We start from the raw sequence: 17,655 nt of genomic DNA, 5'->3' as shown, positions 1-17,655 counted from the left end.
TTTGTGTGTCTCCTCTGCAAATGATGTGGAATCTGTGCAGTGGAGCGATGACTTGAGGTTACATGGTGTGTTTGGTTTAATGGGACTTAAGGATCAGTGATGGAGGTTGACACAGCATAATGAACTTATGAGGAGGGCTTTTGAGTAAATCTGCTTCTGAGGGTAGGGATATAGTGAGACCTGATGCATGTGGTGCTTACTGTGTTCACTAAAGGGGGCAGAGGCTATGTTAGGAAGCACAACGTTGGAGGAGGTGAGATGGTTTATTTAGAGTCCAGAGCTATTAAAGTGTCAGACTATCAAGTAACCTGAAGTTGAGAAGGATTAATATGGCAATGTGCAGATTTGTGGAATCGATGTGCCATCCTAACAGCCTGAGGTGATGATAGCATAATGACACAGACATAGGGGCCAGAGCTTTACCAACTCAAATCAAGGGTCTGACAGATTTGGTAATTTTGAACACAGTTACAGATGTTTTTTGAAAAATATAAGTAGCTGGTATTTTGAGTGAATGTTTCTCTGCATCAGTCTGCACACAATTCACACAAAATGGCATCGATCCCTGTATTCTAATCTCTACAGAGAAAAAACACATTTTGCACTTTCAGCCCCTTAGAGTAAAAAAAAAACAGGAAGTACATTATTTTACACAGTCTCTGCGCCGGGTGATTTCTGACATTTAAATTCTTATAATATTCTCATAAAGACTACAGTCTGATCATAGCATGTCCTCTGAGTTCCCTGACACAATGTTTATGTGTGTAAACATGGTTTTATGACTGAAAGAGAACCTGAAAGCCTTCATCATCACTTGGCAGCGATAGCAGTTTTTTTTCATCCAGTCAGGAGAACAGTGAACATAAACATAGCGTACAGAGACTGACGTATGATTCATCTCCTTTGAATACACCTGAACGGAGTATTAAGGAGACGAGTGAGGGAAGGCGGACACATTATTTTATTTTAGTGAAGAAGTATGTACGTATGTTTGTATGCATTCTGTATTTAAGTATCAGGACACATCTAGTCTTGTGAAACAAACTATCTGGTGCTGCAGGATGTTACCTCAGGAAACAAATATGTGTTAATAGCCAGAAAAAAGTCTGATTAGTAATTGGACAGTGTTCTACATGTTCCAGCTGAGGCATCTGGTTGTCTGTAACCTAACATGTCATGCTGTGCAGGATAAATCAACACAGACTGCTGTCGCCCTCCTGAAATTGTGATTTAAACTGACATCATAACAAGTGGTCTTTGCACCTTATCATTTGTATTCCAAACTTATTGAAACCTTCCCAGAAGTCTGGAAACAAAATATCAGTGTGTGCAGATTATTTTCATCCAGCACCTGCAAGAAATTTGTGGATGCCTGGTGATGAATGTGAGGATGATTGCTCTTTTGTTCCTGACACCCTGTGAGCCATAATCAGGATGATATGAGTGGGATCACAAGCCTGACAGTAATTTAATATGTGACATCTTTGGGCTTCACAAATGTGGAAAAAAATGTTGTTGGGAGCATAAACACAGCAAGACCTTTCCAACACATTGCTGTTGGACTGTGCACAGCTCTGTAAGTGGTAAAATATGGGAGATAAACCCATACATTTTGTGTGTTTTGGCAAAGTGTAGTAATGGCTTTTTATATTGTGCTGTGCAGGTGGTTCATTTTATTTTCTCTTGTGTTTTTCTAAAGCTCATGTGACGCTAAGTTAACTCTGCCTTTGCTAACCAACCTGTGAGGTGTCATGGTTGAAGATGATGGAGCTGAGGTCACCGCAGTTGTAGTGTGTAATGAGGTCCTCTGTGGTGTAGGAGCCTTGCAGGCTGCCTGCTCGAACACCCTCATGCTGCAGCAGCGTTTGGTTCAAAGCAAACAGCACCTGCAGAGAGAGAGAGAGAGAGACAGGAAGGCTGCTGTTACTTTCTGCATCCACAAATTCACTTCTCTGTGCTCTGAGAGAGGAATTTACCACAAAGGGTGAGAAACTGTGCAAGCACAGTCAGTGTTCTTTAAAAAATCCAATGTGACCTTAATACACAATGAAGGCGTTATGTTAGAGACATTCTTTTGCAGCGTTTTCATTTCTTTCAGGATATTTTCATACACTTTCCATACTGCCTGACTACAGGTAAAAGCAGACCACAAAAGACATGGCAACACTCCACTGACTTTCTCCTGAAGGGAAAAGGCGAGAACAGAGGAAGAAAGAGAGAGAGTGAGAGACCCTTTAAAAATAACCCTTCTTTCTCTTTCACCAGTACCAGAGTGCCATAAATTTACAGCGCCCATTAAAATCAAAAGTAAACCCTCTTTAGAGAGAATTTATAGCGTGCAGCCGCCAGCCAGCCTCAGAACTCCGCAGCTGTCCTAAACACCAGGGGTTAACCTCCCTACTCCCGCCTTCTACAATCCCACGCTATTTCTGACTGGCCTGGCAACCGAGGCCGAGCTGTCAATCACTATTAAGCCCTTTTACAGGAACCAGAGGTGTGTGAAGGAGAAAGTGTCTTTTCTTTTTATATTGAACTGAAACATATTGACATAGTTCTATGTTGCATTCAGTAGTCTCAGCTGGTTTGATTAATACGCAGGTCTCAGTTCATCATATGTTCAGACTACACCAGACTGATCCGTGTCTATGATCATAATTACCAAGAAACCTGACTATAGTGCTTTGGAAAAATACTGCAGGGAGAACGTCAGCATCCAGGCTCGGATGATTTGTGGAGGAGCTTTAGGCCGATACAGCTGCACTACTGATTGAGGCCGATGTCAAAAGTCTGGGTCGTAATTCACACAATTAAGTTATGTTTTCGAAATCATAAATGCCCATATTGTGCACATTGGATGTTTAAACTCCAGGTAACCTTTACGCTGGGATAATCACAACCAAGCTCCATAAGCTCAACCTTGTGACTCTCTCTCTCTCTCTCTCTCTCTCTCTCTCTTTCTGAGGTCATTGTGTTTGCGGCCTCCTTTTTGCCTTAGTCTGCTTTTTTGTATTGCAAAAAGACAGCTGATGAACTAACAGCATATTTAACTCTCTCATTATCTCCCCTTTCTCATCCTTACTTTCCTCTCCTGCTATTTCTTTGCTTTCACTTCAGAAGAGACTTCATCCTCCTCTCATTTGTCTGCCAGGACCAGATCTCTACCCCTCCCTCCTGCTGCACTTTAGAGAGCTGAAGCTGATCTTATTTGTTGTTTTCATGTGGCCTGCAATATTTTCCCACTGTGCTCAAAACGGAGGGTTACTTGCGTAATCCCTGGTTCTTTGATAACAGAGTGAGGTGTTTCACTATGGGAAAACGCCTTGGGTGTGATCAACTACGGAAGCTCCAATGACATCACGTCTGTCTGTGACAGACCGGTCGAGCCGTACTCGGGGCCCCGCCCCCCTCTATTAACACGGCTGACCAACCCCTCCTACTCATTCTAAGCAGATTTCTTCCCGTGTCCTGCAAGGAGGGAAGTGTTGGTGAAACACCTCACTCTGTTATCAAAGAACCAGGGATTACGCAAGTAACCCTCCGTTCTTTTTCTAACTTCGTTCGGTGTTTCACTATGGGAGATATAGCCCACTCCCGAATTGCATCTGCTCCCTGACGCCGTGACCCTCGACGACTAAAGAGAGACTTTCACCGCAGATCAGTAACACCTGCCTCCAGCACAGCCTGAGACAGTGACTGATGCACAACATTAAGCCTATAAAACCGCACAAACGTGTGAGGGGTTGCCCAACTTGCCGCTGTGCAAATATCCTGAACCGACACTCCCCTGAATAGGGCCCATGATGAGGCCATGCTTCTGGTAGAGTGGGCTCGCACTCCCAAAGGAGGCTGAGAACCCTTACACCTGTAAGCAACCGAAATGGCCTCTACAATCCAGTGTGACAGCCTTTGGCGGGACAATGGCTTACCCTTATGAGGAGTGGCCCAGGAAACAAACAACTGATTGGTTCTCCTAAACCCAGCTGTTCTGTCAACATACACCCCCAGAGCCCGTACGGGGCACAGGGTGTGAAGTCGCTTGTCCTCCTCGGAAGAGAATGGAGGAGGATGAAAAGCCAATAATTCCAAAGTTGGACATCTGTAAGAAGACTCCATTACTTTAGGCACAAAAGCCGGGTTAGGCCGTAGGCAAACCTTAGCCCGCCCCGGGGCCAATTGCAGACAAGAGGGATGGACTGACAAAGCCTGTAAGTCACTCACCCTCTTTGCAGTGGTCAGTGCCAGAAGCAACGCAGTTTTAATTGAAAGAAATTTCAATCCCACCACCTCAATAGGCTCAAAAGGGTGGTTTGAAAGGGCATCCAGTACCAGCAACAAATCCCACAAAGGCACCAGTGGCCTGGACACTGGGAGTTTGCGGCGGGCCCCCTTCATAAAGCGACACACCAAAGGGTGTTGCCCTGCTGACTTATCACCAAACCCCACATGACAAGCCGAAATAGCTGCCAAATAAACCTTAATTGTGGAGAAAGCTTTTCCTTTATCCAACAAGTCCTGCAGAAAACATAGCACCTCCACCACTGAACACTGAAAGGGGACAGTGCCCCTATCCTGGCACCATTTTTCAAAAATCTGCCACTTGCCACTGTAAAGTGCGCGGGTGGAGGAGGCTCTAGCATTCTGAATAGTGTCAATGACCTCAGGAGGCAGACCTGCCGCATTCAAGTTCCACCTCTCACTGGCCAAGCCCACAGAGACACCTGTTCTGGATGAGGGTGATAAATCTCTCCCCGAGCCTGGGAAAGAAGATCCCTGCGTACGGGGAGTGGCCATGGCTCGTCTGCCAGAAGCTGAATTATCTCTGCTATCCAATGTTTGGACGGCCACCGCGGGGCCACCAAAATTAGAGACAGCCCCTGCTCCCGCACTCTGGCCAGCGTTGGAGAAATCAGGCTGAGAGGCGGAAAAGCATACAACAGAACATTCGGCCAGGGGTGGGCCAGAGCGTCCACACCTAGTGGCGCGCTTGCGTCTGACAGGGAGAAGAACAGCCGGCACTGAGTGTTTTCCTGAGAGGCGAAGAGATCTACGTCTGCCTGGCCGTATCTCTGCCAAATCTGTGCCACCACCTGCGGGTGGAGCCCCCATTCCCCGTACAGAGGGTTCCCCCTGGACAATAGGTCTGCTCCCCTGTTCAGAATCCTTGCTACATGGGTCGCTCTGAGGGACAGGAGCCGGGCACTGCTCCACATAATCAACCTCTGAGCCAACCTGTGCAGCTGCAGAGAGCGAGTGCCTCCCTGGCGGTTGATATAAGCCACCACAGTGGAGTTGTCTGTCTTCACCAACACATGATGACCATACAGGTGAGGCAGAAAATGTCTGAGTGCCAAAAACACTGCATGCATCTCTAGCATATTTATGTGGAGTCGCGCCATCCACCGAGACCACACACCGTTGGCCGTCATGCCCAACAGTGTCGCGCCCCACCCTGAAAGAGAAGCGTCCGTTGTCATGGTTACCCTGGACGAGACCGCCCCCAAAGGTACACCCGACGTCAGCATTGGCGGGTCTCTCCACGGCCGGAGAGCCGAAATGCACCGCGCCGTTATCTTGACTCTGCGGTTCAGATGGCGCTGAGAGCAGAGATGCAGAGATGCCACCCATCGCTGAAAATCTCTCATCATGAGCAGCCCCAACCGTACCACAGATATCACTGACGCCATGAGTCCGAGAAGACGGAGGCATAACCTGAATGCCACCACTTTCCCCAATCGAAAAAGAGCAAGACATTGTCTGAACGCCGTTTCCCTCGTCCCTGACAGCCTGACGCGACAAGAGAGGGAATTTATGTTGAGCCCCAAATACTCTGTACATTGAGACGGCTCCAAGCGACTCTTTACCTCGTTTATCAACACTGCAACAGAGTCTTTGATCACCTGCTCCCGTGAGTGAGAGCATATGAGATAGTCGTCTATGTATGAAAATATTCTGATGCCGCTGTTCCTTAATGGAAACAGCGCCGCTTCCACACACTTGCTGAATACCCTCGGAGCCAAAGAAAGGCCGAATGGGATTGTCTGAAACTCGTAGGCCGCCCCTTGATAAGCAAACCTGAGAAATTTTCTGTGTGGTGGATAAATGGCAATGTGAAAATATGCGTCCGCTAGATCGATCGTCACAAACCAGTCGTTTGGACGGATCGAGCGGCACAGAGCTTTGTGTGTTAGCATCCTGAACGTGTACTTTCGTAAGTGACTGTTCAAAACACGGAGGTCCAAAATGGGCCGCAGGGATGAACCTCCCTTCTTTGGAATGAGGAAATATCGGGAATAAAAACCCTGATGCATTTCCCCGTTTGGAACTCGTGCGATTGCGTGTTTGTTTAATAAAGACACAATCTCTCCTTCCAGGACCTGAGCTGACGCTCCGCCCGCCACAGAGGCTAACACGCCGTTGAATTTGGGTGGTTTCACAGCAAACTGTAGCCTGTAACCCCTGGCAACTGTTGACAACACCCAAGGGTGAACTGCGCATGCGTGCCACCGGTCCACCCGCCATGCCAGTGGACCCCTGTCGTCGCCCTTGGATGACGTCATCTCTCCGTGTCGGAGAGCGCTGCTCCCAGCCAGAGGAGTCTGAGCTCCCCCTACTGGGAACGGCGGGCCAAGGCAACGTTCCATTTTGATTATTTTTGTGTTTTTTATTTTGTGGGGGCATTCTGTCCTCGGCACCTTGCCTGGATACAGAAATGCATTCTTTATTTTTTCTTTTCCCCTTAAAAAAGAAACAAGGTGCTGAGAAGTGTTTGGTGGCACTACCAGAGACCTTGGAAACATGCAGCCTTGTGTGAGTGCTTGGTGACACTGTGCAGGCTGCGCCCAAGTCTTCTCTCCCTGGAACTGTGAGGAGAGAGACTGAGGGAGGGCTCCTGGAGAACAGGGAACAACCGGAGCCTCCAAACTTGGAACCAAAGGGCTGCCTCCCTCCCTCCTTCTTTTTGAGGGAGGGGGGGGGGATTGTGGGGACTGTGCTAGGTGGCACGCTTCTTCTTCCCTTCCCCGGGGTGGGAAGACGGTCTATTCCTAGCAGCCACTGCTGCAAAGGAATGTTTACCCCATGGCCTTGAGTTATCCCCCTTAGGCTGGTGGCCTGTCCGCTGAGCTGGCCGGGGCTGCTGTGCTCTAGGGCCGCTGTGTTTTGCTCTCACTGCCGTAGCTGCAAAGCCAGCACTGGGAGGCTGTGATGGACGTGGCTGGGGTTTACGTGGTAAGCAGAGGTCGAAGGCTTCTCCCTCCTGCTTCCTGCGAGTGCTCGTCTCCCTCATCTTCTCCAGAGCTGGGCCAAAGAGACCCTTGGTGGGGTCGTACGCTGCATCCATGATCTCAGCTTTCTGAGAATCACTCAAGCCAGACAAATTCAGCCATAGGGCTCTCTCACCTGTGACTGCTAGCCCCATGACACGGCCACATCCCTGCACTGCTCCCCTGGAGGAGCGTAGGAGAAGATCATTCACCACACAGATCTCATCCCAGAGGAGAGGGTTGGGAGCCTGTGAATCCAGCTGACGGCCCATCTCCTCCAGTATCTCAGCCTGATAAGCTGACAGCAGTGTGACAGCATTGAGGGAGCACACTGACTGAGCTGCATATTTGTACATCCTCTGGTAAATAGACGCGGTTAGGCGATCTGATTTACTAGGCAGAGAGATACTGGAAGAAGCTGAGACTGATCGGCGATTGGGATGGAGGTGGAATGCCACTGAAGGCTCCACCGCCGGGGGTTCGGCCAGCCCCAGCTCACCCATCCCATGGATCTCCAGCTTAGAACAGCCCCTGGTTGGGAGTTTGCTCCTGAAGGGACTGGGCCAGTAACGCTTCATCTCCTTCATACAGGCAGGCACTGCTGGTAAGAGCTGTTTGGGTGAGGGCTGGGCTGGCGGGAGCCTCTTACCATCGTACAGGTCCCGCTCCGTTCCCTCAGCACCCTGGGCTGCAGGCCATGGAATTCCCAGCTTGGCTGCAGCCCGTTTGCAGACTTCATATAAGTCGCTGTCCATTGGTGGAACAACCTCAGTAGCACTAGATGGTCTAGACTGTTGAGGTGGAAAAGAAGAGTCCTCCTCCTCTTCTTCCTCCATGTCCACCATGTCGAGGAGGTCAGAGTTAGCGTCACACTCTGCGTCCTCATCTCCCAGCTCCCCGTGATCAAAATCCTCGAACAGCGGGGGCATAACTGGGGATTCGGTGTCCATCAAGTCCGCCCAGCTCTTAGAAGCTCGCGCCTGATGGACGTCGGGCGTGGGAGTGGCTGCTGCCAGGCAGGGATCCTGACTGTTAGCTACAGCTACTCTTAATCTCCTTTCCAAAATTTTCTCCGGCAATGAAGCACAATGGGAGCAAGATTGCGGGTCAGCTAGCGCAGCCTGGGCGTGTTTAGGGCCCATGCACGCTATGCACATCGGGTGAGGGTCCCTGCCCGAGATGGTTGGCACCGCATGATGCGGGACACGGGCGGGAAGCAGCCTCTTTAGCCTTCGGCTCCGACCCTTTGGCGGGGGTGACGGCCGTAGACATTCTAGTGGAAAGGGAGATAGGCCACAAGTTATTGGACTAGACTCGTCACAACACGTTAGTCTGGAACCACACCAATGCTAGCAGCGAGGCTAAACCCTGCTATTAGCAGATGTAAGAGCTAGCTCGTCGTGACACGTTAGCTTCACTCGGGTAACCAGTACAGGTAACAACCTAATGCTACCCAACTAGCACCAATTAAGCTCGCCTTGACGCGTTAGCTTTAGCTACACAGAACAAGCTAGCTAGCAATTACACTAGTCAACCACGGGAACAGCTCGCCCTGACGCGGACACTGTTCCTACTGTGCAGCTATCCGAAATACTTCTCACGAAGTACTTACTCAGCACAATCCGGACTAGGTTGGAAACTGCGTTCGGCAACGTACTCCTTGACGGGACGCTTGTGAACTGTTAAGCAGCTAGCCCCTAGCCTGGAACGCGCTGAGGGAGCAAGTAGTTTCTCACGTGGAAGAAAGCGAGAATGAGTAGGAGGGGTTGGTCGGCCGTGTTAATAGAGGGGGGCGGGGCCCCGAGTACGGCTCGACCGGTCTGTCACAGACAGACGTGATGTCATTGGAGCTTCCGTAGTTGATCACGCCCCAAGGCGTTTTCCCATAGTGAAACACCGAACGAAGTTAGAAAAAGAACCACTCTGTCGCTGCCAGCACCACATAAACCAGGAATAGGTCTCAATCAAACTAATCCTCAATATGACATTTGTGCATTTCTCAGTACCAGACTCACACCAGGAGCCCCGCTGGTGGCTTAGTAATGACAATATAGCTCATTTTATTTTCTGTTTCCGTCTGACGTGATATTCTTCAGTCACTCGAAACTCTAGGTAATTTCGAGGTGTGATGCCAGGTGCCAGGCCCAGAGAGGCTTAAGCTGCCTGCTGGTTAACTAGCAGACTAGCTAACTTTGCTGCTGTGAAAGCTGATTTTCTGCCAGGAGTTGCCACTGCCCCAGGTCCCTGACCCACAGGGCTCTCTGCCATGTCTCAAGAGTTTTTTTCCAAGAGAAACACCAGAGCCAGCCCTGGGTAGACTCATTGGTCAGGAGCTGGCAGAGCACGCACACCTGCCAGGATTTTGTAAAGCAGCCAGCTTCCAGTAGTTTCATTTAACATGGCAAACTGCTTCAGTCACAACAGACAGGGTGAGTGCCTGGTTGGCTGTGTTGTTAAGGGAGTTGTTATTTCAATATTGTCCGTCTCCTGGGGAAAGAACATCCCTGCTGCTGTAACCATGGTGTCGGAGTTTGTCCTGGACTGAATGAGAGAGAACGTCAATCACTGCAGGGGAGGCAAAGAGGGGGAGAAGGGGGAGGAAAAATGCAAACATTCCCTGTGTGTGTGTGCTGAATGTAATATGCATACACGTGAATGTGAGTGTGTGTGTGTGTGTGTGTGTGCAGACACACGTGTTGACTGACAGAGTGGGTGTTCTCATGCTGAAGTAGTCTACTTATTCTGACAGACTGACTCTTTTACAGCCAGGCCCTTTTCAAAGTAACGAACATTGACTCTGTTCACCACATAGTTTACTACTGCAGGTCTCAGTTCACTCTCCTTTTTTTTCTCATACATCTAATACATGCGTGAGAAACTCCCATTGTAATTACATAAAAGCTTTATAAGAACAAAGCTGGAAGGAGCAGGGCACATGAATGGTCTTGGAACCTGCAATCTGAGTGCAACACTCCAAAAATTCATTAGTGAGCATTGGAATGAAAACAGAAAGAAGGGGTTGGGCAGGAATAGGAGCGACATAAAATATAGAATCAGAGAGATCTTTTAACTTTCGGAAAATGTCATTTATCAACACATGCATACGTCACAGCAATTGACCTTGAAGTGCATTAAATCCTGGCTGCTAGGTAGCAGTAGTGTTAGCTTGTTTGAAGGTTTTACAGGTCTGAAGTATGTAATGAGTAGGTGCCGATGACAAGATGCTGGAACTGAGAGAGCACACTCTCCCTACATCACTTCCCTATTAAACCTCCTTAAACCTGAATCAAAGAATGAGAGTGATGGATGGCGCTAAAGAGCTGCTGGGCAACAGAAGGAAGTGTCAAACCGTGGAGGCCAAACACTGGCAACAAAGGGAAAATCTGATACACAGGAATATGATTCATTTAAAGCTGCACAAGTCTCTATTAAATAAAAAACACATTTTGACAACAGCAATTATACACAGGTAAAAAACAAACTGTCACACAGTTCATCCTGTCTGGTTGACTAACATTTTTTTCTCCTTCATGTCACTTTCCCCAGGACACCCTTTAAATACTTAACCTATTACTGACTTTTCCCCACTTTCTCCTTGATAAAACAATGAAACACTATTTCTGCAAACCAATAGAGAATGAAAAAGAACAAAGGACGGGAGGAGAAAGAGCACAAAGACAGAGACAAGAGAACAAAAGCCAGAGACTTGAAAGTGTGAAAACAAATAACACAAATGAAGCCTTGTTCTCCGTGTGAAGCATGTGTTGTACATATGGAGGTAATTCTTCTCCATTAGTGGAGGGGAGAGTTATTATGGGTTTAATCTGTACAGCATAGAATGGGTACTGTATACAGTCAGGTGCACCACAGTCACCCAGCATCAGGACGTTTGAGTTTTTCTCCATCATCTACTATGTTTCTCTCAGTTTTATTAGGCCTGTTTTTGCCTGTACTCTCCAGGAAAGTGGCTTTCTGAAAAGTCAAAGACATCTTTATTTCTTATGCAGATGTGTTTCATCAAGTAAAAAAAAAAAATCTGGAAAATAATTGAACAGCAGAACATTTATTTCTTCTTTTCTATCTCAGTCCTGGCCACCAGTTTGGAAACCAAAACCTTATTTGACAGCTTTTAGGGAGTAAAAAAGAAACACCATCAAACATGCTGGGTATGGCCACAACTGTCTCTTGACTATCATATTGTCTTCAGCTTGTCCTCACAAAACATTATATAAAGTAAATATTTCCAATTAACTAAAGTACTTGCCAGGTGATTTGATGAAGCCTTTTTCTTGTATTGGCTATCAGCAGGTAATTCCATCAATTACATTGGTTCTTGCTGCTTTCTCTGTTGTGACTTTGTGGCTGGTTGGCCTAAATTTCTGTGTTTCAAACACATTGCTTGAAGCCTATGGTTTGTTGTGTGATCATGTGGTATCACTGTTAGCTTATTTTAGCAAATCCTTATTCAACTTTTAAGCCATTCTAAAACTTGAAGTCTTCATATTTAAGCTCCAGTTATCAGCTTGGACCAAGCTCTCATATGAGCTACCTTTGCAGCACCTTTAAATTCAGACAGAATGCCAAACAAAGTGGGAATTCAGCCTTTCTCTCTGACTTTATCTCTGGCCATTTAATCAACCCCTGATAAAGAAAACAGCCCAAACAGTTTCAGGGTGGTTCGTTCCATTCGACCGCTCCCATCTCCCTGAGAGCTGCTTGTGTTTCATTGCCTGAGAAAGAGAAGAGCTAGACCCCTGACCCAGGACACACACTGCTGGGTTCCTCTGGGCCGGACCGGCTTCCCCTGCGGGCTTCAGCTACAGACTACAAGAGGGGATTGGGTTCACCGCACCCTGGGGTGACTGAAGGGAAGGAGGTAGGGAGTTGAAATAACATCCAGGGCAACCCAAGAATAGGAAAAGTGCGCTATCTCATCCCTGTTACCCATAGAGTAGCCCCTCAAAAAGGGTGGATACCAGTGTGTGCAATTGTACGTCCCCCTTAATGGCCACAGTAGAGAACCATAAAAGAATCCATAAAAACCACCATTTGTGTGCATTTTCCTTTAACCTGCACTATCTCAGTATGACGTCATGCTTGAATGTGCACATAGCGGTGGTGAGGCTGTTTTTAAAGCCTGCTGTTGTCTGATCTTTTACTCTTCACAAGCTCTGAAAAGCACCTTGAATACATTAGGGTAGAAAGATGGTGTCACACAAGACCACATCAAAGTTGTCCAGACAGGCTCATGTGATAGCTTTAGTGTTGTCTCTACACACTCAAAGGTCTTTAAATGCAACATTAGAGCCTAAAATGGCTCAAATGTGACCTCTAACGTCAGAGCATTGCCAAAATAGTTTTACAACCCTTTGGCACCTTTCTGCGTGTATCGTTTGCTTACTTGAAGGTAAGCAGGACTTTCAACTCATCACATCTGGCATGAGCTGCAGCATTGCTTTCTTCCAAATCTTTATCCCATTTAATGCCTACCATACACACACAAACACTTGAAAACACATATACAACCACCCATAAGTACAGATGCTAATAATTACATGCAGCACTTTACTCCCAGAGCAATACCTGTATGTGAAATCACAACACAGCACCACTCCTTTTATTCTTCTTTTGTCTCTTTCTTTCTCTCCCCACTTCCACTCCTTCTTCTATCCTTCTCCTCTGTCTCACTAAGTCCCTCGCCGTGCCTGCTCTACCTCCTGTCTCAGCCTAGGAAATCCAGGGATTACCAGAAGGACAATCCCAGTGGCAGAGGCCTGCTGCTCCCAGCTTCCTAAGAAAGCCCTCCTTTCTTTCCCTTCCTTCTTCCTTCCGTCCTGTTTTATTTCCCCTCTGTGGCAGGAGGTGAGGATCTAATGGTGGCAGATACCCCTCCCTCTTAGTTTGGTTTGGTAAAAACCCACCCACTCTTTTTGATCACATCCTCCCACTCCCTCTCCATTGCTGTCTTCCTTATGGTCCCTTTTCTCCACTTGTTTATCTTCTTCTTCCCAATAAAACCAGACCTATAGGCACCAGTAAACACACACTTATACTATATACACCCCTGCAGCCCCAAGAGCCTCCTGTCTCCCCTCTTATAAGGGTACGGGGAGGGGTGTCGCCTGCACACTTGTCCACAAATAAACCCTGCTGTTTGACTTGGCAGGACTGCTGCTGCGCCAGTCATCCCAGCTTTCCTGCCTCCCTAGAAAACAGAGAAAATAATAAAAATGTATCACTTGATCTGGAGACAGCTGGTTCCTCGCCATGAATGCCCACTAGCAAGTAGTGCAAAGTGTGAAAGAGCGGTGGAAAATTACAGAGGGAAATTGTGCTAATTTTTGTTTTCTTTCAACATCAATGACTCACAGCTCCTGAACAGAAAGTCTGTGTGCAAGTATTGAAGACAACAGAGAAACACAAACCAACATCACAGGAGAGGTTAAGAAGAATCACAAATTCATGTGTAACTTCATTGGTTTTGCTGATGACTCAGTTTCAGTGCAAAATGTGATGATGCTCTCTGTGAGTCCTCACAAGTAAATGTAAACTGTAACTGGATTATTTGTCAGGGGCAAGGTAGTAATTCAATTCTGTGAGATTAAAATACATTTCAAACAAATTTAACATTGCTGGGCTTGGAGCCTTAGTGTTTAAAATGAAGTTATAGCTAATTATTGGTATTTTGCAGCCTATACTCTCATTTGAATCACTTTCAACATCACTGTAGGCAAGCACCTTCTGTATGTTCATAAGGTGCCCAACAAACCAGCAGTGCCTTTTATGAAGTCTACAAAACACCTTAGAAAGGTCAGATTTTATTCAAATATATGGAATTAATGTAATGAATTATTGTACGTGAGAGATTCTTTTCTTCACAAGTCTTAGCATAGTGAGCTACTTTGATTGAAAAGAATGTCCCTAAAAGCAAATGTAATGATCTCACCCACCATTCCATCCATCACGTTTTGATAAAACTAAGAAATAAAAGTAAACTTGCTAAGATGTACACTATCAGCTCACTCTAACCTTATCTGAAACTCAGTCCAACCCCAACATCACGGCCTCCACTAATCCTAACACATTTCACATTTTTTCCAAGGGAAAAACTCTCATTGAATTCCAGCGGATTTATCCAGCTCCCATTATGAAGTGTGATGCTATGCAAACCAGATGAGCTGGGTCTTCTCCACAGCATGAGAAAGGAGCAGGCAGAAACAGCGTGTGTGTTTAAAATATGTCCCCCCGGCCTCTAACCGAGTCCGACCACTCTCTCTTATCTCCTCTGGTCTGCTTTGGTTGGGATAATGGCTTTAGACAGAATAATTCCCAAAGAATGATTTGTCCTTTGCGAAGTCCACATTTGAGTGCTGGCTGAAACATGAGAGCAGCACATAATCGGCTGCATGAACATAAAACGCGTAATGGAGGAAACACTGCATCCAAACAGCAAGTGTCTGAACAGCTCATATAGGAACAGGTCCAGGTGACTGAATGCAGTCCAGGAGAGGAATCCTTGCAGTGTGTGTGTGCATGTGAGCCTTCAGTCATCCACATCGCTGTGATGATATTCAAATGATGTTATGCCAAGTTGTGTCAAACTCTCCTTTCTTTAAATAAATCACTGTTTCATTTCAGGTTCCTGCATGAACCTCAGCAGGCATCTATGATGGAATTGTTCTTGTTTGCACTATTTGACAGGCAGATTGGATTTCCCCTGAAGAATAGTGGTCACTTTAGGCTTTAATGCAGCAGACCACAGCTATAAAAAAAAAGATGTGTTTTCCTATATGATTGAGAGGGCTGTATGTGTGTGAGTTTGCATGTGTGTTTGAAGAGTGGGTCAGCAGATGAGCAGAAGGAAGAGAGAGGAAAATAAGCAAGAAAGATGAAATAAAGTTAAAAGACAGAGAAAACTGAGAAAAGAGACGCAGCAGGAGGCATCACGTAAAAAAATCTGTACAAGACAAAAAAAAAAAAAACAGACCAAGGCCAGATGTTTACAGTTAACCAGGAGAGGTACAGAGAAGAAGAGAGGAGGGAGCAGACCTATTGCCTATCTCCTCTTCCTTTTCACTGTCTCATAGATCTGGAGCACAGCTGGCCAGTCCTGTCCTCCACCTTCTCCTTCCTTCATCCTCCCAAAGCCCCTCCATCCTCAGAACTGTCCTCATCCCTCCAACCACAACTCACTTCCCTTCATCTCCCATCCATTCTCAAACCCTCAATCACCAGCCTTCCTCCACTTCCCCACCCAGGTTATGTGCTTGCAGTGACAAATCTCTAGATTATACAGTCCAGTCCTTCATCTCTTTCCCACTCATCTTTCTTTTTCTCTCTTTTCTTTCATTTGATGGCGGCTCTGCTTCCACCACTGTCACTGATCTCTGTTTATTTAGCTTTAATGTCCTTCCTCCTTCCTGTGCCCCACATTAAACACACTTGCTTTGTCTAAAGAAGCATGCACTTGTAACTCAATGCTTGGGTGCATATGTCCACACATGTGGACACTGTGTGTTTGTGTTTCTGTATGCGTCTGTCTTCACTGCAGAGTTTATCCAAACTGCACAGTGCCCTGTCTGTCTAATAGACTGGAGCAGCAGTATTAGAAGTAAGTGGATCAAACCTCTCTTCTCCTCCAGTCACGCCTCTATTAGACTCAATGCTGAAGCTAACGCGGTGTAATCCCACACAAGCTCACTATTTCACGGCAAATCAGCAGGAGAAATGTTCGATTTCATGCAAGTGCATTGAGCCTGTGGAAAAACAGAGGGAGACAGAGTAAGAGTAATGTAAACGTTTCAGGCCCAAAAGAGACACAGACTGTGACCTACCAAAGTATGTGTGTGTGAGTAAGTGCTAAATAAGAGTGAGGGTCAAACTGTGCAATCATTTCTAAACCTCCTGTCAGCACATCCATGAGGAATTCCAAATCATGTCCCCAGTGAGAGTAAGCTGGCGTAGATAAAGTGTGGATAGACACCCACAAACACCTTCCTAACTCTTGCCAACAGAGGTTTGCCAGTGCTTAACAATCATGGGATCAACAGAAAGATTTCTGATCTGTTTGACAGACAAAGAGCGTGTTTTCAGAGTTGGAAAATCTATTGGCTGCATCTTTTCTTACCCCGATCTGTCTGAAAATGCTTTTATTGTTTGTCTTTGTGTATGAATAAGTCTTTAAATTCCATAGAGAGACCTGCCCATAGCAAGTTCTTAGCCTCGGAAGAAGAGGAAAGCACCTTCTAGACTATCCAGGTTGTTTTTTTTTTCTATGGTTGGCTTGTAATCTGGCCTGCTACCCAGTCAGTGGAGAGGCTACATTCAGGAATCAGATGCGATTTTTCTTCAGAGGTGCAGAGTGTGTGAACCCTACTGACTACATCCTGGCAATGTGGCTTAATACTCAAATGTTCTCAAATGTCTTGGCTTTAAGGTTATGCTTCAAAACCACTACCTAACAAAAGTGTGACAAACAACAATCAATTCAGATATTAATATAGCAAACATACATGCACGAGCATTTTAATTGCTTTGTATGTGAACAAAAAGTTTTTATGTGCAAGATTCGCTGGTAATATCCTGGTACAGCTAAACATCTCTTAATACACTTTCACACTACATGACGCATACAAACACAAAACCCATCTAACCTCAAACAGGCTTTTAAATGGCAGCCTGCAGCTCTCGCAGAGGAGTGAAAACTCTGCTCGTAATGGGACCAAACTTAAGAAGAAACATAAAAAGGATTGAAGTAGGTGTGCAAAACTGAAAATGAGGTGGGAGCATAGAGGTTCCCGATGTACAGCAGCAGGGTGCAGATGAATACAACAGCTGTACTGTGTAATTTAGAACCAGGCTTACAGGGTTTGTAAGGTGCGTATATTGGTCATGTCTGCTTGGGTCCAATTGATAAGAAGATGAATATTATAACTGAATTAAGTAGGCTATCAAGCATTGCACAGAAATTATAGTTGTGTCACTACGAGCAGTGTATTTGATTAGTTAGCTTTCCCTCTGAAATAATTAAAAATGTCAGAAAGTAGTTTTAAGAGTTGGCCTCCTGGCAATCAGCCAGGAGGCTTCCAAAGTGCTACTCTTAATTACTTAAGTTAAGAAGTTTTAGCGTTTCCATACTGCCATTAATTAACAGGCTCTGTTCATACTGACAGCCAAATCAGACATCGGGCCTGTGCTGAAAATTGGACTGGAGAAGAATAAATCATTTTTACGAGGAGCCCATAAATGAGTCTGCCTGGATCATCAGAGCAACTGATCAGTGTTGGAGGAAAGAGAGTTGGCGAAAACATGCGTTTGTATAAGTGTTTATGTGTGTTTGTGTGAGAGACACAGAGAAAATAGAGACAGAGGAAAATGTATTTGTGTTTGGAAA

The 17,655-nt window shown here is 46.2% G+C and overlaps 1 protein-coding gene across 1 annotated transcript in view; it reads right to left on the bottom strand.

Annotated features, from left to right (window-relative positions):
- The window catches only part of trabd2b (TraB domain containing 2B), a 63,182-nt gene that overhangs the window by 20,980 nt on the left and 24,547 nt on the right, over positions 1-17,655 (bottom strand). The window contains exon 4 of the mRNA XM_028404777.1: positions 1,740-1,886. Coding sequence (XP_028260578.1) covers positions 1,740-1,886 — 147 coding nt within the window. The remainder of the gene's footprint in view (positions 1-1,739; positions 1,887-17,655) is intronic.

This window comes from Parambassis ranga, chromosome 4 (genome assembly GCF_900634625.1).
Source record: "Parambassis ranga chromosome 4, fParRan2.1, whole genome shotgun sequence".
NCBI lineage: Eukaryota > Metazoa > Chordata > Actinopteri > Ambassidae > Parambassis > Parambassis ranga.
The sequence above is the reverse complement of the archived record's forward strand: the minus strand, read 5'-3'. Positions and strand labels throughout refer to the sequence as shown.